Below are 23,476 nucleotides of genomic sequence, written 5' to 3' on the forward strand. Positions count from 1 at the left end.
AAAAAAATAAGAATTTTCTAAACTATATCTCATTTTAAATAAGAAAATATTATACTTTTTTTACCTTTAAAAGGTTGCATTTAGGTGAATTAACTTTTTTTTTTACTCCTTTAGAGGGTTGCATTCTCGGATGCGACCATGTATTGATTTATTTTGTAACAAATGAAAAAAAAAATAATTTAATAAATAAAATATAATAAAAATAATTTTAAAAAACTAAATTATATTAAAAAAGGATGTCATATGAGTAAGTGCATTAGAACATAAATGAACATCACATAAAGAATACTCAAAAAATGCAGGTTATGTTGAGTCTCTAATCATAATAGGAAACATTGTTAAATATATGTTGACACATCTTCTCATCCGTATTTACTTTAACGTATTTTTTTGGATTTTGTTCATCTATATCTTCGTTTCAAAACAAATTCTCAATATACCTCACTTTGAAACTAATATAAATAATTGTCATTTTTTTTTACCTTAAGAATATCACAAAGCGGGAATGCGACCTGAAAGAAATTTATTTTGCCTCTTTCAAGAGGATGCATCCTTGAGATTGTGTATTCCTTTATTATTATTTTATTATTTTTTTAACAAAGAAAAAATGTTAAATTAATAAAAAATAGAAAAAAAACCTAAATTATTTTAATAAAATCAAACAAAATACATTAAATATGTCATGCTCCAACATATTTCACAAAATTTTGCGAGAAAATTTAAAGATAACGAATTGAAGAAAAAAAATTATTTCTATGAATAATAATTTCATTCTTATTTTTTAATTATTATAATTTTCAATTATTTTTTCTACCAAATTTGACATATTTTTTCTTGTGTGAATACAAATTACTTAATTAATGAGTTTATATACAAATGTTAATGCAGTGAAATTGACATGATAAATTGAGAAACTATAAAATAGACAATACGGTAAGAAAATTGGATTTAAGTGTTTGAGAGAGGTAGTCGAGGTCAGATAACAAAATATTATTGAGTCAATGAATGAACTATTAAAATGCATCAACAATCTTCCAACAAACAACTTATTATAAAGCGAAGATACTATTTCTATCAATGAGAAAACTACAAGCAGTGATGTTAACTTCTTATTGTCAAGTATACCCATATAAATGCTGAATTATATGAAATCGAAAATACGCAAGTTTAATTGTCATAAAATCGATAATGTATATCGTTATCAAAAGAATTCAACAAGAACACTAGATTCCTAGTAGCAACATGTCACCCACCAAATTATCCACTAGACCTAATATAAAAATTTAACAGTCTCTTCTAAACTATTTCCGAATCAAACAAAGTTATGTGCAGATTACTCATATTGAGACATTTGTTTTTCAATTTGATCAAATGTTGGGCCAAGCCAACCTCATTTTCTACGTATCCAAACAACGTTTCACATCACCTAAAAGAATTTCCAATCCTTTGTTGGCTGTAAAGGCAACTCTTTATACCTAAAAGGTGTGTGGGGGTGATAGTATGGCTAGCTAGCTAGATGTTCCAACAACTCACTACCCAACAACCAAACGTGCACTACTTCCTTTTCCATCTGTTCTTATCACTCGTTTTGACCATGGCATCATTCAGTACCATGCATCTTCATTAGCCAACCATGTAAGCCAAAACTTCCAATAATTTATGTCCTCAAAAAGAAATTGCTTCATGTGACTTCTACCCCGCACGAACTCATAGCCCATAACTAATGAAAATACAAACAATATTTTTTTTTTTTAGTAAAAATACTAAAACCCAATTTGGTTTTCTTTTTTGAATGGAATAAAGAAGCAACAATCAATCATCAAAAACACTAAATTGAACTACAATAACAAGCCACTTGATATGGCGAAGCAGATATAAAGGATCCAATAACAATTATATCGGCCTTTTGTAAAGCAAAATTCTTGAATCCTACTTTTATTTAGAATTCTAGTTCTTATGTACATTTCTTTCAACCTTGTCTCTCTAAACCTTCAACATTACAATTAAAATAGTTCTAAATTGCAGTCTCAATTGCAGATGCGGCCATAACTAAGAAATATTTAAAACCTCTCTAATCGCATCGCGACCGCAAATTACAACACAATATCAAAGATTTGTATCGTAATTGCAGACACAATTTAAAATCATACGAAGCATACAAGAGGTAATAATAACCAAGGAAATATAAGAATCTAGATAGTGTATACTATATAAGCAAAAGGCTAAGAAAACAAACAAGAAGGGAAAACCACAAAGAATTCTTCCTGTCTGAGATCTCTAAGAGAACTCCAATCTCACTTGTTCTGAGTAGGATTTGGTATGCTTGGTGGTGCTATCCTTAAACTAGGTTCCACAACATTCCTGTTCTGTTTCTTGCTTCCACTTATTTTACCAAACCTTGTTTCAAAAGAACTAGAAGAAGATAAAGTTAGCATCTTCCTTGACACTGGCAAACTTGTCTTTCTTGAAAAGCTTTGTTCATAATGGAGACAACAACTAGAGAAGAGAAGAAAGTGAATCAGAATCAAGGCCAAGACAACAGCAAAAACTCTGCAGCTAGTGATCTTCATAATAAATTGAAAAAGGTTTATTGTGGTTAAGAAGAAAACATGCTAAGATGAAAGAAGAGTATTTATGATTTTGAAGAGTTGGATACTACTTGGATCAGTTTTATATGAAAATGAAAAAAAGTTGGAGCATGCCTTATGCACGTGGTTAACCATTACTTTTATTGCTGTATAAAAATGTATCATATTTTAGAAGGAGAAAAAAAGGGTAGCTGCTTAATTATTTACTCATTGGTGTTTGTTTTCAGTTAATGATATGACTAATCTATTTTCAGCATTAACAAGAATTTTGAGGGAAAGTAAAATGCATAGTACTTTTTCACACTGTAGTATAATTTACTACTAGGATGAAACCTGGAAGATGCTGATCATGTGACACATAATCAACTAATTTTATATGATTCATGTGATCGGGCACGTGAATCTGAACTAAAAAACTTGCAAGTGTTAAGAGCATTGAATTGAATTGGATAGACATTCCATATTTTATAAATTGATTTTGTTGGGTAAAGTTAGGCTTGAATAGTATTATAGTATATTTGAGATTTATTGGCTTAGCTCTTATCGATCTATTCTGGTAATGTTTTAATTGTTTAGTTATATGACCTGAAAATATATTTATAAATGTTAGCATTTTTTTACTTTATTAGTCGATTTTATAAGATTGAATCACAGGGAAACCGGAATTTAAGAACAAAATCTTTTAACATGTTGATCTCAGTTCTATGTAGCTTGATGAATTCCTTAGGGGAGTGATCTCATTAATGTTTAACATGCCTAATCATTTCTACTTTTGTCATTTTCACTATTAATAATATTGCCTAATGCTTCCATGTGTTCAGATTAACATGTTAAAACTTGTTCTTAAGTTACATTAAAACTCTAGTTTCTAACTATCTTAGCTGGCTTGTCAGACATATTTTTGAAAATATAATGTGGATCCTAAAGATTTACACTCGGACATGTTTTGTTTTTTCTCTGTTTTCTATGTACTCAAGATTCTTCTTGTTTTCCCGAGATTAATTAGAAGATGGAGGGATGAGTGTAAACCAAGAATATGAGCACAATGGAAGATTTTTATTATAGCATCCTTACTCCATTATTTAAGGTCCTCTTTAATTTTCTTTATTAAGTATTTGATATTGAGTCTCCTGTTAAAACAATTTTTTTAAAGTTTCGAACCGGTTTAAGCCAGAGGGTTCAGGAGACTTACAGAGTTCAATATCTTATTAATTTAAAAAAAAAAATTTTGAAAAACTTTTGAAATTTATTTATTTTTTTAAATAATTTTTTTTCTCAAATTAAAAATTTCAAAAAAAAACCGTAAATAATTTTTTATTGAAAAAAATTGAAACTTTTTTATCGGTGAAAAAATAAAAAATATTATTTTTTTTGAAAAAAATAAAGTGATTTTTTTTGGATCGTGGACTTACTTTTTGAGAGACTTTTTAATTAAGAATTTTTTTTACCTCTATGAGTTGGAGCCAATAAATGAACAATTTATTGGTAAAATGATTGGTATTTGACTAGTCCATTCATTGACACCGACATTTGTTTCGCATAATCTTGAAGCTTAATTGATTCTGCGCGCTTTCAATGGCTCCTAAAATTAGTTTCTATCAACCAATTTTTTTTTTCTTAATGTGATATTTTAAAAGAATTCAAACGCTTTAATGTAAATTATTTTGTTTAAATAGTAAATTTAGAGAATTTTTAAAATAAAAATATTTTTTAAAGTACTTTAGTAAAATTAAATTTAAAGAATTTTAAATTATTTCTTTATTTTATAAAATATGAATCATGAAATAGTTTATATAATTTTTCTAAATTTTTAATTTTGATTCTATATTTTTCAGAAATTGCATATTACTGTCACTTTTTTATTCTTTCGTAAATTAGACTTTAAAAATTTTCAAATTTTATAAAATGATTCTTAAAAATTTGCATAATAGTCCTTCAACTTTTTCAAAATTTAAGTTTTTGACTCAAATTTAATTTTTATTTTTGCCTCAAATCTTTTGAAATTTATAAAAAAAATTATAATTTTAAAAGAATAATTTATTTATTTAAACAATAAAATTTAAAAATGAAAAGAATTTAGGATAACTATTTTCGCTCAACGCATGTGTAAATGAGTTCAAATATAGAGTTAAGATAAAATTGTCATTTACCAACATTGATTTAATCAATTTGGATACTGTAACTAAATTGTCTTCTTAAAGAATATTTTCTTACATTTTTTTTGTGTTGTTTCTATTTTGGTCACATGAATTCATTGTAGTATTTGATTGGTTTAATACACGTTGGATTGCTATTAGTTTGGTATAAAACAATCGCTTTAGATCTTCATAAAAAATAAAAAATTTACTTTGTCAATAAACATAAAAAAAAAGTTATTTAATAAAAAGGTATAAGATTTTAATATTTTTAAATTTCTTTTAAAATTTAATATTGTATCCACGATATTAAATCAATTAAAAAATAAATATTATATAACATTAATTAAATTAATTTAATGATGTCATATTTAAATTTAAAAAAATTACTTTAATCATTTACATATGTTATATCGACTCTAAAAATACACATCTATTTCTTTGGATTGATGTCAAAATTTTGAATTTTTTTTTTTTTTTTGTATTAAAAGTACATTCTAGTACTACTAATTGGTAGAATTATCCAAATATAAATTAGTCATTTATAATATCTATCTCCTATGAACCACAATCCTAAAACCCGTTGCAAATGTTGGATTATTTTACCAGTTTTCTTATAAAATAAACCCCAACTTAATTTTATTTATTTAAATAGGAAAACACGTGGATTGATTACATAAAAACAGTTGTATTGTGGTACAGTCACTATTGTTGTATAGTTATTTCAGTTTTTCCCTCCTCTCCTAAAACCCACATTCTCATTCGTCACCAATATCCAAAGACTGCGCCATCTTTCATTTTCATTTTCATTCCATCCATGGACCATCAAGTTTCGAACCCTGGTAATTCAAATAACAAGAACTAAACAAATTCCTCTTCATTTCTTTTACTGCTTCTGATTTAAGTATTCTTTTTAATTTTCTCCCTTCCATCCATTCTTCATTTCAAAAAACACTCATTTCTTTCTTTCTTTGACATTTCCAAACCTCTCTCTATTAGAAGGAATCAAATATCAAGATGAACGGCATTTCATTTGAACTTCTCTAAATTAACAAAACAGAATATTCAAGAAGATCTTTTTGTTTCCTTATAATATAACTTTTTTTTTCTCTAAATTAATTTCAGATACTAATAAAAACAACACCAATGGCGATTCTAGTTGTCATCAACCTCACAATGTTCAACAAGATTCACCAGTTCCAGCTTCACCGGAAAAACAAACCACAACTGATAAACCGGTACAACCTTGTATTATATATAATGTGATCATGCATTGTTGTGACAATTCAACACAGAAGCAATTGGTCAAGTCTTTAGATAGTGTTGCTGACTTGCTCTCCAAGTCGCTACGCTGTCACAATTCTTGATATTGCAGAGAATCGCGATCAAATGCGGACTCAATTGTGATAACTGACATTTCTTGATATTGTCACTACCTGCTGCTTATGAAACTGCACTTCTTCTAGATCCTAAAAAGTTAACCAAATTGTTTATAAAATGAATATGATATTAGTGTGCCTGTGATTGTAAAAAATGTTTTAAATATATTTATGATATAGCTATTATGTATTAATGTGTGTACTTTTTGAAAAATCCATTCATTATTGAAATCAATTGCAACTTGCAAGCAAAAAACAGTAGCTTCTTTTGTTTATTTGTTGAGACCACAAAATTTTGCTCTGCAGAGTGAGGCTTAAAATTGAAGTTTATTTGGCTTCAGGATGAACCATTGCCAGTGAAGTCTGTGCAGGAGGATCCTGCAGTTGAACCTGTTGATACTGATAAAAACGGCTCCGATGGCGACTCTAGTTGTCATCAACCTCACATTGTTCAACTAGATTCACCAGTTCCAGCTTCACCAGAGATGCAAATGACATCTGATATACCGGTACAACCTTGTATAACTCACAGTGGTGTCACAATTCTTGATATTGCAGAGAATCACAGTCAAACGTTGACTCAATTGTGATGGCTTGACATTTTTTTAAAATCGTTGCTTTATCATCAATAGGCTAAAATCCTTATGATAGCACTAGCAATATTCAATTATTTATATTAGAGAAAATGCAAAAGAAAAAATACATGCATTGATCATTGATGAGGTTTATTTTTGGTCTTTCTTTGTGCTGCCAATGTTGGCTCCAGGATCAAGCATTGCCAGTGAAGTCTGTGCAGGAGAATCCTGCTGTTGAAACTGTTGATACCAATAAAAGCAGCTCCAATGGCAGCGATTCTAGCCATCATCAACCTCAGAATGTTCAAGAAGATTCACCAGTTTCAGCTTCCCCAGAGATACAAATATTGACATCTGATCAACCGGTACAACCTTGTATTATATATAATGTGATCATGTATACTACTCAATACAGAAGCAGTGTTGTTCTTTCTTTAAATAGTGTTGTGGTTGAAGTTGCAGAGGGTCACAATTTTTGATATTCCAGAGAATCACAATCAAATGCGGACTCAATAGGCTAAAATCCTTATAATAGCAATAGTAATATTCAATTATTTATATTAGAATGCAAAGAAAAAAAACAACATGCATTGATCATTGATTGATGAGGTTTATTTTTGGTGCTGCCAATTTTGGCTCCAGGATGAACCATTGCCAAGTTTATCTCCATTGAGGTCTGAGCAAGAGGATCCTGCTGTTGAACCTGCTAAAGCAAAATCTGTACATCCATTGATTGGGAAGAAAGTTTATATTAAATGGCTAGGAGTTAAAAAACATTTTTTTTATGCTGAAATTACTGATTATGACCCTGCCAAGGTAATATGTTTAGATGGAATATGTTTTTGATATCTACAATGCAACCTTATTTAAAAAATCATTTGTAACTTTTTTACAATTTTTTCAAAATCTGGATTTTTATTCGTTGCAGGGCAAGCATAAAGTGGTCTATGATCCTCATAAGCCATCCAAGCTTTATGAGTGGATTGATCTTAAAGAGGTATTTCAATGTTTTGTTGCACAATGTGTATAACAATTTGTGCTAAGACTTGCTCGTAATAACATATGATCCCATTTCCTTGATCAAGGGATACCCTTATGATAACTTATAACAAGTGTGCTAATATGACTAGTGAACCTTAAAAATGTAGTTTTGACCATTTGCATCTATCTTATGATGATAACAATATTACTATTTCTAAATTCTAGTTATTTCTAAATTCTAGTCATGTTTTATTGTGTTTATGTCAAAAAAACAATACATAATCCTTTTTTATATTTATACTGTAATTACAGGTTTTGCCTGAGGATATACAATGGGACATAATTAATGATTCATGTATATCCAATAAAAAAGAACAAACTAAGCCATACATCATTGATGGTGATAATATTCCTTTTACGGATTTACCTGATGATAGTTTATGCCTTCCAGATTTACCTGAAGATCAAGTAGAAAACTTTGTTGGTATATCACAACCATTTATTTTTTATCTAATTTTTTATATTTCTTTTTTGGTTTGAACAAAAATTAACTAATCTGCACTTTACATTTCAGTGTCTTCTATGAAAAGAAAATTAACTGAGGAAGAACACCCCACAGAATCGAAGTATATTTACTTAGACAATTAGACTAGTTATGTTTGTTGCTATATATGTTCTTCTGATAAGTTGAGTCACTTTAGTTGGTTTTCCTTCAAGAATTTTTTTTGTACATACTAGCTAACAAGAGTTTAGCGTATAAAAACTCATGTATCAGTCCGAAATACGTTGGTAATCTCCATTAGATCAACCATTAATCCATTGTGTTTTAACTTTATTTTGAATAAAATTGTCACTCCACAAGCAATTTGTGGATTGTTGAAGCTTATACTTTGATTGAGTGTTACCAGGGGAAGATATTAATGAACTGTGTAATGGAAAACAATCCAAACATAAAATAAAGTAAAATAAAACAGATAATAGAGGTGGGGAAAATTATTATTTTTTACTTAACTAGGATCCTCCTGTGTTGCACGGATATTTGTGTTCATTTGTAAATAATTAGTACATATAAAAGTTGAAAATTTATTTAATGTAAAAATTCAATCAATTAATTAAAAATAATGAAATTTATGGAGTTAAATAAGTTTAGTTCATGTAAACTTTAAACTTTCTGTTTGTCCCGTAAAATAAATAAATTTTGTCGCTATATATAATTATTCTTTGTGTTGGAATGAATGTCTCTATAACAATTTCATGAAGACCGATTGAAATAGGCTTTATAAAATTGTGTATTTCTCATCTTGATCTATCTCATATCATACATATTATTATGAAATCTTAATATGAAATCAACCGTACACACTGACGCGTAATGTTACTACATTCAAACTAACTGTATCCATGCAACACATCATTATCTGTGTTAAAAACCATATCAGTAGCAAATTGCTCCTGTAAAGAAATTTAGTTTCCTCTTGGGCAAATTTCCAAAACAACGGCAACAAATCAACAGAGCCAACAAAATGCATTTACCTACTGATTTGATCATCTTACCATATAATGATAATTGTCATAATGAAATAATTATTCAATCAACGATTTGTATTACATTGGTGGTACCTATACTTCAATCTTAGAAAAAAAAAAAAAAGTGGACATACTAAAAGAACATCTTAACATATGTTTGGATTGATGGTATGATATGAAATAGAATGAGATAAATTAATGTTCTATTATTTGGATTGATGGTATGCTATGAAATAAAGTGGAACGCGATGGAATATATTTCATCCAATTCTATCACCTAACTTCACTTTTGATTGTCTCTAATTTAAAAATAGGAGAGGAAATCACTTTTTATTATTCTTTTAGTCCTAAAATATAGGAACAAAGCCTTAAATCCCACGCTATATGAAGGAGCATTTTAACACTTGAAATGTACGCCTCGTTCACAAGTCACAAAGGAAAACGTGGCTCGTAAGACTCTTCGACTCCTTGCCGCTTCATATTTGTACTGCTCCTCTCACTTCGTTATGCACTCTTCCATTTTTCACGCATTTTCTTTGTATCATCCACTTTCCGATTTTAACCCTTGTAACGCTCTCGAAATTGATTCAAAACTCGTTCAGGTGAGTGAAACGACTCTATCATAGCATCATGGTGAAACGCCAATTGGATTTTAGTATCGACAATGACAGCAGCAACGGCAATGATACTGATTATCAAACTATTAACGGCCGTCGAGTTCTCCGCTCTCGGTACCTCGCCGTCAAGAACGTGATTAACGGTGGTAATTCAATTTTATTTAACGGCGATTCAGTTTTCTGATTCTTTTGCTGTGCTCTACAGGTTTGATATCGTGACTGTTCGTGTTTTCTATCTTCTTCATTGATTGTTTATGGTTATGCGAAAACGATCCTCTTAATTTAGAAATCGCAGAAAACGACGTCAATTCTGTGTTATTGCTGTCGTTTATGTCCGTTAATTAAACTCTATTTTTTGTATCGATTTTCGGCGTAACAAATGAAATAGCTCAAAACTGATTTGCTTGTTCACATTATGATTTTTTGCAGATGAAATGGAGCATAATGCAGAGCTTAACTGTGAAATGTTCGGTACGATCTTCGGTGAAATGGAGAGCTTACACAAGCTAGGTATTTAATTTGTCTAATTTTAATTGTTTTATGGATGTAATTAATATACAAGTGTTAGATGATTATAAAATTTGATTTTTATGATAATTAATTATAAAATAATTTTTATAAATTATTGTGATTTGTGTAAAACCTTTTAAGTGTATAATAATCAAACTTTTGTTTTATTTAATTGTTTATTTTGACAGCTCTTAATTACAATAATACTTAGGTGCTTGTATCAAAAAAAAAAAAAAAAAGTTGACAATTATTTTTTGGCTTTGTATTCCAAGCATATAGGAATAATGAAAATTGTCCACGAATTAATGTCACCTAGAGGACCTTTCTAATCGGTGAACTACACAATCTTAACATGTGTTTGGAAAATAGCATTTTTATGGTATGTACGTTAGTTTGACAAATTGTTGCTTTTATATTTTCATTTAAAAACATATTGGATGTGTGAATTGGTGATGCAAAAGTGCAATAAAACAAGAAAATAGAATAATCTATTTTTATTTGTTAAAATAAAATAAAATAAAAGGTCATATTCTATTATATGGAGTAAAAAATATGTTTTAGGTGGTCGCATCACGAACTTTCTAAAGATTAAAAAGCAGAATCTTTTCGTATATTAATTTTAAAGTGAGATATTATGTAAAAAAAATTAAAAAAAAAAGAGGATATAAATAAATAAAAAATTCAAAAAAAAAATACACAAAATAATTGAAATTTAATAAACATTCTCATACTCTAGAGTTCAATTGAGTATAATTATCTAACTAATTTTTTTAAACTACATATTTTATTTAATTTCTTTAAAATAATTTAAATTTTGAATAGATTTTGTCTTAGGATACCAGCACCTACTTCTTTCTCATAGGTATAAAAATTTACCAAAAAAGTTTAATTATATGGAATAATAAATTATAAATGCAAACTAGGTTTTACTTTAACAAATAATATAAACCAAGTGAAAGTTGAAAAACTAATTTTAAGCTAAAAGTTGAAAAACTAATTTTAAGCTAAAAGTTGAAAATACAACTCATTTCATCAGAAATATTTTGTAACTTGATAAATTTAAACATCATTAGAAGTAAGCTTTTAGAAAATTATGAATAAGTTACTTACAATCCATTAAAATCAATTACTTGTATTTTATTTCTAATTTTTTTTATTTGACATAGTAGAATACATGTGACCAATTCTAATTGGTTGAACATGATAATTTATAAATAATTTTTCAAAAACAATCTAAACATATGATAGAAATCAATATCTAGTGAGAAGCAAATTAATAAACAAACACTGAATTTATCCACTGAGTATGCCTGATTGAAGAGAATAATTATAGAATATCACACGTTTTATATAAGCACACACAATTTGTCACTCTTATTCCAAGGATTCGAGAGGCTCACAATATTCACTTCTAAAATTCTAGAATAACTGTTACAACATTCAATTTTCCTATTTATTCACACCACAATTAGTCTAAAAGCATAATAACTGTTCCTAACTGCCACAAATATCTATCTAAAAACATAATAATTGCTTCTAACTGTTACCCATATAATTAAATATCAGAATAACTGAATTTTGCGTTCCTCTTTCTTTGAGAACAATTGCATGTTCATGCCTTCTTGATGGAGGTAGCCTTTGTGGTTGTGAGTTGTCTTGCAAATTTTCCTTTTCTAGACTTTGGTATTCCAACACAAAACCTTGGCCATCATCTCTCACATCCTTGAGGATAGGTTTAAGTGAAGTTGCTCCTCTTAATAATTATAGTTCACCTTTCAGCACATGGTATTTATTTTCAATAGGGACCTTGCGTGAACAGTTTCAACTTAGGACACATTTTCACGTGGGATTCTCCTTCCATCTCCAACCTCCACATAGTAAGGTGGTGTTTCTTCCACTTCAAATTGGCCTTTTTTTTACTAGTATATAGAATATGAAGTTGTGAGATACCCCATAAACAATCAATAGTACCACTTGTTTATCCCCTAAAGTTCCCCACAACTTAATAGATTTCTTCGTAGTAAGCCCTAAAACATATAGACAATTCTAGAGTCTTCATTTCTATTTCAGCATTTACCTCTTCACTTTCAGGTTCCTTAACCTCTTCATCCTCCTCTTCTTCCAATATTAAAACTTGTAATTGTTTATTAGGACATACACGGCCTGGACCAAACTTATGATCTCACCGGAAACATTGTAATTTGGCCCTTCTATCTTGAATTTCAGCATCAGTAAGCCTTTTTAAATCATCTTTCGTTGGACGAATTTGGCTTATTCTCCCCTAAGGAACTGTTGGCCGTAGCTTGGCCCTGTGAAGAAGGCTTGTTATTAGACTCCCAAGTGATTGTACGTGTGTTGCTATAAGGCTTGATATTAGACTTATTTCTCGTACTAGCATTTTCCATTCCTTTGTTCATCAAACAATTCTTTTCATCCACCCTCTGTGCATAATCCATCAATTCTGGTAAAGAGTCCACTGGATGGAGTTTCAATTTTGCCTTTATCAGATCTTTTAATTTAATCCATTCAAAAGTATCTTATTTAAATACGATGGTTCCGTACATTTGAGAGGGCACGCATATAATTCAAATTGCTCTCTATATTCTTCTACCATACCAATTTGCTTCAGACTCAACAACATTTCAAAAGACTTTGAATCATGGATGGTGAAAACTGTATTGAAACGGTTGTACGGAAATTGCTCCTAGTTGGAAATTGGGTAGAAAACTCCCACCATTGGAACCAAGCCAATGCGTTCCATTGCTACCATTACAGCCTGTAATTTTTGTCCTTCATTCAACCCCTTCAATTCGAAGAATCGTTCTACTCTGTTTCGCCAGCCATATGCGTCATTTCCTTAGAAAACAGGGATCTCCAATTTGCGTCATCTTTCTTTGCGAGGATGAAAAACACCCTCCTATTCATAATTGTCTTCATTGTCCAAATGGTTCTCATTATGTTGTGAACCTTCAGAGGTGTTGCGTCTCTCGTTGCGCCACAATTCCATCATCTCAATTCATTTGCTGCCTCGATTCTGCGCGTTCAGCCCTCTCCTGTTCCATCATCTTGAGTAACCGCTCAAACCAATGATTCCGACCTCTCTTCCATATCTCCTTGTGTCAACGCCATTTTTTATTTTTTTTACGCGGATCTTACTTGCTTTGATACCAATTGATAGAATATCACCCTATTTATTCAACGCACACACGATTTGTCACTCCTATCTAAAGATTGGGAGCCTTGGCCTCTCCTCACAATATTCACTTCTAAAATTTTAGACAAACTGTTACAATATTCACCTTTTCTATTTATTCACACCACCAAACTATCTAAGCTAAGAACATAATAACTGCTCCTAACTACCACAAATATCTAACTAAAAACATAATAACTGCTACTGACTGTGTCACATATAATTAAATAACATAATAACTGAATTAAATAACACAATAACTTTATAAACAGCCTCTAAACAACCCTTAAACTCGCCCCCTCCTCTTATAAACATTCTTTATAAAAGGTCTAACAGCATCACCATTAAATTATCATCGGAACTGAAACACGTTTAGGGCGGTGAATCATATCTAGGCAGGGTGATATGATAAGAATGTCATATCATGATTTTGTACTTCATTTAAGTGTTGCATGATTATTTTGAAGGCTATAATTTTTTCTGCTTTGGATTCCCCCTCATTCAACACTACAACCTAGACATGAGAGATCTAGATATAGCTAAGTGGCCAAATTGAGAAGAAGAAAAACATTACAATGGTGGATTCTATGGCAAAGCTAACACAACCATTTGTGCTTCTCAACTCCTCCATTTGGACCTTCATGCTTGTGAATGAGACTGAAAATTATACTCCTATGTGGAGGCCAAAGTGATGGTGCGAATTTGGTAGTGCTTGACAAGGAAACGAAATACAAAGATATGTGAAGAGGTCACAAACAAAACTGAGTCAACTACCATAGTTAACTAATGGATTTGACCAAGGGATCTATGTTAGGAGTTAGGACCACTTTAGAAAAGGTTCATTTTGAAACCGACAATTAAAACTATTGATAGATCATAGAATACATCACTTGGTCAAATCCTATATAGGATTTCTTGTCTCTATGGTATGTTATTCCAACATTTTTAAGGATATACATATACATTTTTTAATGTTCTGTCCAATTTCAGTAACAAAACCGAGAGAACAAGTAGCTGATGCACAGGCTCTGTTGGACATGACCAAATCCTTGGTTATATCTGCGAAAGTTCACTTTAGTGGTGGACTCACTCCTTCAGCCTTTGTCACTCACATTCTTCAAAAATTCGGAGCATGTGGTGGAACAATTACTAGCACAGAAGATTGCAGCAGAAACTCAATATCTTGGAAGGACATTGGAGTTGCAGTTTCAAGTACTTTTGGAGGGGGATATGGGTTTTCTACAATGTAATGTCCATGCATCAAGAATTCTAGTTTTGTTTTGCAATTTGTTTTCCCCAATGTAGTATCTCTTTGGATATTTTTTTTCTTCAATTTGGCTTCTTCAGGATTGGCCCAATGGATGCTAAAATAAAGCAGAGGAGGGTTATTAATCGAAAAAAGCATGTGAAGCCCGCTGAATTGGCACGGCCAGAAGAGGTAAAACTTCTTTGAATCTGCAGATCGTGCTAGGAAAGAAATGCAAGACAGAAAATATAAATAATTTATAATATTCAAAGGATGGTTAGATTTTTATAGACTTTCAATGATGCATCTTCGGTTATTTTCAATTTGCTACTAATATCTACCAAGTTTCTGTCAGTTTATCACCCATTTACTTATTGCTATATAAACTATAGTCATGAATATCTGGGCCTAAGTCGAGTATTGAATTTGTTCAGCTGAGAATCTCTTTACTACAGTTTAAAATGTAAATAAATACTGTGACTGTTATAATCATGATCTACTAAATTACTTATCTTTTTTTTGTTTTGCATTATTGTATCCTTTTGCAGCTTGTTGAAGGTTCAAGGGAAGAGAGAAATGATACTGATAAAAATATGTTAACTATGTTTAACATCTTAAGGAAGAATAGAATTTTCAGGCTTGAAAATTTGGTTTTGAATAAAAACTCTTTTGCACAAACGGCGGAGAATTTATTTGCTTTATCTTTTTTAGTCAAAGATGGTAGGGCTGAAATAAAAGTGGACAAGGCTGGACGGCAACTAGTTTGTGAGCCACTTTGAAAATGCTTATTCTAATCCTCTATATCTAAATTTATTATACTTTTATCCTTGATTTTAATTTCACCTTTTCTTCGTACACTTATACTTTGCCAGCGCCAAGGAATGCTCCTACTGCAAAATCAGTTATTTCTAAGGACGTTGTTTTGAGCCACTTTGTATTCCGATTTGACTATAATGATTGGAAGGTATCTGCAAATAATCCTATTTAAAATAACTTTTTACTTTTGAGTGAATCTGGTGTATTTTTTTAATGTGTAATTACAAGTTACAACTTCTTTACTTCATTGTTCTTGTATTGAATATAAAAAAGTGGAGTTGTTACTTGTTATAATAAACATGTTCAATCAAGCGACCTTTTGGGACTGCTAATGTTTTTGAGATATAAAAACAGTTAACCATTGTTATGAAAGAGCTATAAAAACAGCTGATATTTTAAAATTATACTGAACTTCAGTATACATTTTTCTTTCTTTAATTTTGTTTTACCTGAGTTTCAACTAGAAGCAAAACATTCAACTGAAAGGAAGCTCCTATGTCAACTAATATTTGTTATGTGTTTATTCTGTACTCTGTAAACTTTTGCTGAATGAAATTTTGAAACTTCCAGCTAACTGTTTGTCATTTAATGTCATTTATTCTTCTACTCATTTTTTCTTATGAATTTTCAGTTGATGGCTCGCTCTGTTGGGGTTGGGGAGGAGTTGATGCCACATAGGAATATCCAATCACAGATTCAGAGTGAAGTACCTGCATGAACTGATTGGAATAGTTGAAGACTGAAATTTATATAGTGTTATTATAACGTACAAAGTTATGATGTACAGAGTACAGACATTTTGCACGTGTCTAGAGTATACTAAGTCTTTTCAAGATTTAATAGTTTTAAGTGCATACAAATATGCTTGTTATTAAGGCCGTCAAAGAATAGATAATGGCAAGTTACTGATTTCTATCATTTTCTCATAAGCCTATCATTTTTAAATTTCAACGGTCCAATCTTTATTAAACAACTAAGATTATGTGATTGTGTGCAGTCATATTACACCTAATCTAAATTTGTACAAAGCAGAATGCGGAAACATAAGACTACAATAGTTACCTTAATTATTGTGATTTTTTCTCCTCGTAAAAGTCTAAAATTCTACTACAATTTTATGTTTACTTAACCAGATCATAAGTTAATTAGTAACCAGAAGAACCTTACTTGCGTATTAAGTTATCTTTAAGTTTTGTTTGAGATATACCATGTGATTTCAAGACCCAAAAATCATTGAAATGTAAATTTGCATTGAAATAAATTTGACATTAAAAAAAAGACATTTAAGTGTAAAATCAGACATAATTTAAATACAATGCTGATAATCATAAATACAAATATTCAATTGTAGAAAGTAAATTACAAGAAATGTAAAATGAACAATAATTATAAATGTTGCATGAAAATCAAACAATATAGTTTTAATGAAATCTTAAAGGAAATTAAAGACAATAAACACATTCTTAGTATGTGACAAACTTAAATTCGTTTTTACTTTTAGGAGTAGACTTCAGAGTCTAATTATCCAATCTCTATACAATGGTCTTAAATTCTATATTTATACAAGATTATTGCAATAATTTTTCACTTAGTGAGATACCACGTTAGTGATTGTTATTATCATATTATGTTGCGACAGTGAATTTTCTAGCTTTAATGCACGGAGAACCGACGAACAATATTGGTGGCGGCCTATTTACTTTGTCAGCATTAGTCACCTTTGTTGCATTTTATCAACAATTCCTTTTATACTCCCTCTTCTTGAAGTATTACTATAATGTGTCTGACATTTTCGTCGACAGTGTCGCCAACATTCTCAAGCAGTCGATATTCCCCTTAAAAATATTACTATTAACACTGCCTCAGACATTTACGGGTTGTTCTTGAATGTCGTTTGTGAAAAATTTATTAAGTAGGATAACAATATGTAATTCTTTTAGAATGGTTTAGTGGTTAGAACAATAGATGTATTGTAAGATAAAATATTATAATTTATTTTAAATTTAAATATATTTTTTATCTATCTAAATATTTTTTATTTATTTTGATCCTCGTAATTATTTTTTTGTTTACATCCTTGTAATATAAAAATAATACTTTTAGTTATTAACGTTAAGTGTACGTTATAAAAACGTTAATTGACAAAAGGAAATAATTTTTTGTTCATATAAATATAACAGTTATAGTCTTTGAATTTTTATTTTTTTTGAATTTCATCCTTGCAATATTCAAAAATTTATTTTTTGTCCTTTAACGTCTCTGATAAAATACAATAATTTATATAGTTATTTTTATAAGATACTTTCAAAAATTTATAATTAATTATTTTTAGTTACCTTAAGTTATCTAATAACTTGTTGCAGAAAGGTTAATTCAAAGTGCTTGATAAAGTTTTTATTTTATTTTATTTACCTTTGTGGTTAGTTTGTAAAAAGTATAAATCTATAAATATTAGTAATAGATAGTAAATCTTTGATATTTTGTCCTTAATAATATTCAGTATTTATTAACTCCCTAATCGAATTATATGTGTAGAACAAGTGTTTAATAAAGTCACTTAATCAACTAATTTAAAAATATAAAACAACATACAAATTAATCTTTATTAATAATAAACTTATATCAAGTAATGTATAAAATATTTTCACTTCAATAATTTAAAATTTATTAATCTTTTGTTTTATTTATTTATTATTATTAATTTAATTTTTATTTTCTGTTTCAAAAAAATCACTAACTATTTATTTATTTATACATTAAATAGTAAAAACATTCGCAAATAACATCGAGGTTCAGGATTTTAACTTGAAACATGGTATTCAATTTAATAATATTGTTATTTGTCAGTTGATTTAAGTTTTATAGATAACGGATTTTCAAATATATTCAACAAATATATTAATTCTAATAACTTTAACAATATAGTTAATAAAAAAACATATATACAACAATAAACATATAATATAATATAATATTATTATTATAATTAAAATAAAATTAATATAATATTAACTGCAATTATATTAATATAAAAAATTGATTAAAATAAATCTATCACCTAATATATATTTTATTTATTTTAAGTTATAATGAAAAAAATTTAAAGCGTAAAAGGAGATTTTAGTTAAAAATATAAAGATAAATTAACAGAAAAAGTAATTAATTATAAATTTTTGGAAGTATCTTATAAAAATAACTATACAAATTATTGCATTTCATCTGAGTCGTTAAGCACAAAAAATTATTTTTTTGAATATTGCAGGGATAAAATTCAAAAAAATATTTTTCAGATACTAAAACTAAAAATTGTTATATTTACAGAGACAAAAAATTGTTTCTCTTTGTCAATTAACGTTTTTTAACGTCCACTTAACATTAAAGATCAATTTTTTTTCTCTTTATTTAATTTAGTGTTTCATTAGTTAGCATGATATGATATTGTAAGTTGAGTTTAAGTATTATTTTATTATATTTCTCTAACTAAAAATTTCATCGTAAATATAAAATATAAGTTAGGTTAAGAATAATGACATAAATATAAAATTAAAATTTGAAATCTAATATTAAAATTCGGATATATAATTCAACCTACGATATACTATTCAGTCTAACAATTTTCATAATTTTAACTATTGTTATTACTTATATTATGTGAATGGATAGGAAAATTTTCTTATTTACAAAAATAAGAAGAGAAGAATTTTAACTTATGTTGTTAATAACACCTCAATATTTTTTTAAAAAATTAACTATAAAAAAATTAAACTTTATTCTCTAACAATATTGACAAACCCAATTTTTTTTGTTAAAATAGATAAAAAAAAAAAAAAGCAATTACTTGCATAATATTTCATCCATATCATACAAAGAAAACAAAAAAGTAATTGGTTATTCGGTCTTTATATGTTTTTAGTTTTTATCTATATTATAATTTTTGATAATATATTTGAAGGTGAGTGAATAAACACGAACAACAAATAAATAATCTTTAAATAAAAATAGATTGAATTCAACTAGACAACCATATCTAAGATCTAATTTATTTAGATCTTTCTATAAATTTATGGGATATCATACAACTCACAAATCAATTTAAAACTGTAAACAAAAAAGTCTATGAAAAATGTAAATGAATCAATTATAGTAGTGATGTATAATTTCAAATATTATATACAAATATTTGAAAATATTTAAACTATTTCGATACTCTTGAACGAGTATGAAAATGGTGTTTTAGCATTCCAAATAATAAGCAATTCATAATTAAAAGAGACAAATGCAAAAGAAAAACTGGAGATTAAAAAGCTTGGAACACTAATTGAACGCTAGAAAGAACATGGAACGGGGAAAAAAATTGTGTACATGCCGAGAAGGTGCATATATAGATGGTTCTCTTAATAATCTATGTTGTTTTTTGGGTTTTCTTAATCTCTCGCTTTATATTTCCTTTTTTATCGTTTTTTCTCCACATAGACTACGAAATTAACTAATTAATGTTGCTTATATTCCTTTTCCAAGTTTTAAGCGATAAATACAAAAGTTACGGCTAGTAAAAAATTTAATAAAAATTATAAACACTATGCAATTATTCTGGAAAAAAATTAGTTCATTGAGTAAAAAAGATTTAATTCAAAAATAAATTTAGAAGAAAATAATAATGCCACAAACATATCTGAAGACACGTGATAAGAGAAAGGATCACGTGAGAGAGTGAAGCGGCAGAGCATGAGAGCGGAAATCCAACTCAAAATTTGAAACCCTAATTTAGAATCACTTTTATAAATTGTTAAGACAGCGCTGTTAATACTGCAAAAAAATAAATTATAACTTTTCATTCTCGCTCTTTTTATTACACCCACCGCCATCATCTATCTTTTCTTTTTTTCTTCTTTCTCCAAAACCCCTCTCTTCTTTCGGGGGTCATTGCTAGGGTTAGGGTTAGGGTTTTTCTACTTCCTTCCCAACTTCCATCCATTCCTTTCAAGATCTCTCTAACTCACTCTCGAATTGAGACCTTTTCCTCTAAGGTATCTTCTAGAATCTTCTGTTCGTTGAGTTCATTCTTTATTCCGAATCTCGATCTATGGATATGCGCAAGAGAGGAAGGTCTGAACACGGATTCAACAATGGAGGATTTAAGAAATCAAGACAAGGTGTGTTTCTTTAACTTTATCAATCTTTCTAATGTGTTTCTTTCTGTTGCTTCGATTTGGTTTCTACTGTAAATTTATCTGCTTTTTATGTGGTTTAAGTAAATTGTGATACTTCTGTTTGCGCTTATTTTTCTTTTGTTGTTGCTTGTGTGTTTACATGTGTGTGAAATACAGTATGTGTAATTGAAAATTGTTCTTCAATTGTTTGTTGCCAAATTTCACTAAAAAACTTTTAAAATTGTAAAAATTTATGGTATAGTGCTAATTCAGGAAATAATTCTCTCTCCCACGCTCGTGCATATACCTAAAACTGTCGTTAAATTGATTCAGATTCGTCAAATTTTCAGTAGTTGGGGGCGGGGCGTTGGAAAACATATTAAATATTAATTGATGTTATTGCAACCTTTTATAAACTCAGAATGTAAACACTCTTCCAAAAGTTGTTATGTATGATAATAAACTCGGAACATGTAAAAAAACCTTCATAAAAATTATGACGTCTGATGATGAACTAAGAACATGTAAACACAAAAATATCTAATATTGTATCACTCAAAAGTAAGTATATTCATATATATTTTATTTTAAAAACTGTTAATAGCTTTTGAGTATAGTGTAATAGATTAATAAAGGGAGGATGTTAACTGAGAACAAGTAATAATGTTTTGCAACAGAAATGGACTCCTTATCAACTGGTGTAGGAAGCAAATCGAAGCCATGTACCAAGTTTTTCAGGTTCAAGTCTATTCCTGTCTAAATAAATACATTGAACTGTCATATTTTATATTTATAATAGCATATTATTATAATTATTTTAATAATTAATTTTAGAATTGCTTTAAAACTACAATTCTGCTAATTAACTTGATATATGAAGCTCTTATACAGGTACAACACTGTTCTTTGGTCTAAACAAGTAAAAGATTAGTGGTTTATAAACAGAGTTTGTAAAAGATTAGACTTTGCAGGACAATAATTGGGTCGGAGACCACTATCATCAATGATAAATCGACCATTTTTTCCACTCATGTTTAGCCTAATTAATTTCTATTCATTTTAATCATTTTAACAACAAGCTTTCAGCTCATAAGGGTTTTAATAGTTTATGAACCAACATTTGATTGGTAAGCTATCAACTAACTAGCATGAATTAAACATTTTGATTGGTTGGGTCAGGTATGATGTCCAAACTGTACATATAAATTAGTAGTTTTGTACTGTACATGTTTGTTTGAGGATATAGAGACACATATTTTTGGTTATCCATAACATTGAACAAGAAACAATTCTATTCAATCACAGATTCTAATTATATGAAACTTTCACCGCGAAACAAATGATGCAAAACCAACCCTCTTATTATTTCTCTAATGGTTGGCAATTGTTTGAAGCTGATCTGTTTGTCACCACTTGGCAACATTGTTTATCTTATCCCATTTTGTTTTTCTGCTTCTCCCATTGTTTATTAACTTCGAAACACAAATGTTTTTCATTAGTTGCTTGTGATGAGGTGATTGAGTAATACCCTCCGAATAAATAAATTTATCTTTTAATTCTTTTGCCTTTGCTTGCCAAATAATCCATGGATCTCGTTTTATATTGATGCTCATGTACTGGAGGAGTTGAAAAGTAATTAATATGTTCCCTTGTTCCTTGTCCTTAGGAACTGGGGGTTAAGAGTGTCCATGGCATTTGTGTGTCATCTTTAGTAATGATTTAATGTTAATCTGATCAAGCCATATTTGTTTTGCAGCACTTCTGGATGCCCATTTGGCGAGAGCTGCCACTTCTTGCACTATGTTCCGGGCGGTTATAATGCTGTTGCCCAGATGATGAATCTAGCACCTGCAGCGCCTCCTGCTCCTAGAAATGTTGCCCCCCCACCACATGCTCCCAATGGGTCTGCACCATCTGCTGTTAAAAGCCGTATATGCAACAAGTTTAATACTGCAGAAGGCTGCAAATTTGGCGACAAATGCCATTTTGCTCACGGTGAATGGGAACTTGGGAAGCCTGTTGCTCCATCATTTGATGATCACCGTCCCATGGGACCCCCCAATGTAGGTCGTTTTGGTGGTCGAATGGAGCCTCCTCCTGGTCCCGCTGCCAGCTTTGGTGCCAATGCCACTGCCAAGATCAGTGTAGAAGCTTCCCTGGCTGGAGCAATCATCGGTAAGGGTGGTGTGAACTCAAAACAGATCTGTCGCCAAACTGGAGCCAAACTTTCAATTCGAGATCATGAGTCTGACCCAAATCTTAGGAACATTGAACTTGAGGGAAATTTTGAACAAATTAAGGATGCAAGTAACATGGTGAAGGATTTACTGGTGACCCTGCAAATGTCTGCACCACCTAAATCAAACCAAGGTGCTCCTGGTGCCCCTGGCCATCATCATGGAAGCAACTTCAAAACAAAACTGTGTGAGAATTTTACAAAAGGATCTTGCACTTTTGGAGATAGATGTCATTTTGCACATGGAGCGGCTGAATTGCGAAAATGAAAACTTTGCCTTGGTGATGTGGTGCATTATCCTATCAATCCAGGACTATTTTGATTATTATTGTTGTGCATTGCTACTTAGGGGTACTGACAGGACTTCTCTGATGTTAAGAGTTTTGTTGATTTTGTTTCCTTTAGATAGCAACATTAGCTTTCCAATTTCAGTTTTCCCTTTTATTATTATGATTATATGCTCTCCTCATATTGCCGGAACACTGATCATAGAGTCTTGTCCTTCTCATCTCGGCGTTGCGGA

General features: G+C 29.8%; 3 protein-coding genes across 6 annotated transcripts; all 3 read left to right on the forward strand.

The window, feature by feature from the left end:
- Window positions 1-5,409: 5,409 nt before the first annotated feature.
- LOC140919500 (uncharacterized) lies at window positions 5,410-8,473 on the forward strand. The gene is made up of 8 exons (XM_073365588.1): window positions 5,410-5,565; window positions 5,849-5,961; window positions 6,444-6,611; window positions 6,869-7,042; window positions 7,320-7,493; window positions 7,606-7,674; window positions 7,971-8,142; window positions 8,233-8,473. Exons 1-8 carry the CDS (start codon window positions 5,541-5,543, stop codon window positions 8,304-8,306), a joined length of 969 nt encoding a protein of 322 aa, XP_073221689.1. The 5' UTR covers window positions 5,410-5,540; the 3' UTR covers window positions 8,307-8,473.
- Window positions 8,474-9,507: 1,034 nt separating this feature from the next.
- On the forward strand, window positions 9,508-16,480 carry LOC101504888 (non-structural maintenance of chromosomes element 4 homolog A-like). 4 transcript variants are annotated; one of them, XM_004493520.4, is made up of 8 exons: window positions 9,508-9,635; window positions 9,788-9,948; window positions 10,232-10,312; window positions 14,496-14,751; window positions 14,853-14,943; window positions 15,300-15,516; window positions 15,624-15,715; window positions 16,199-16,480. In XM_004493520.4, the coding sequence occupies exons 2-8, from the start codon at window positions 9,816-9,818 to the stop codon at window positions 16,283-16,285; spliced, it is 957 nt and encodes a 318-aa protein (XP_004493577.1). In that variant the 5' UTR covers window positions 9,508-9,635; window positions 9,788-9,815; the 3' UTR covers window positions 16,286-16,480. The 4 variants fall into 4 exon arrangements, with proteins under 4 accessions (XP_004493577.1, XP_004493576.1, XP_027188040.1 ...); XM_004493519.4 differs by having other exon boundaries at window positions 9,526-9,669; XM_027332239.2 differs by lacking the exon at window positions 9,508-9,635 and having other exon boundaries at window positions 9,682-9,945.
- A 3,895-nt stretch (window positions 16,481-20,375) lies between these two features.
- Window positions 20,376-23,409, forward strand: LOC101506069 (zinc finger CCCH domain-containing protein 14-like). The gene is made up of 3 exons (XM_004493523.4): window positions 20,376-20,720; window positions 21,395-21,455; window positions 22,474-23,409. Exons 1-3 carry the CDS (start codon window positions 20,651-20,653, stop codon window positions 23,219-23,221), a joined length of 879 nt encoding a protein of 292 aa, XP_004493580.1. The 5' UTR covers window positions 20,376-20,650; the 3' UTR covers window positions 23,222-23,409.
- The last annotated feature ends 67 nt before the right edge of the window (window positions 23,410-23,476 follow it).

Source organism: Cicer arietinum, chromosome 3, assembly GCF_000331145.2.
Source record: "Cicer arietinum cultivar CDC Frontier isolate Library 1 chromosome 3, Cicar.CDCFrontier_v2.0, whole genome shotgun sequence".
In the NCBI taxonomy this organism is placed as follows: domain Eukaryota; kingdom Viridiplantae; phylum Streptophyta; class Magnoliopsida; order Fabales; family Fabaceae; genus Cicer; species Cicer arietinum.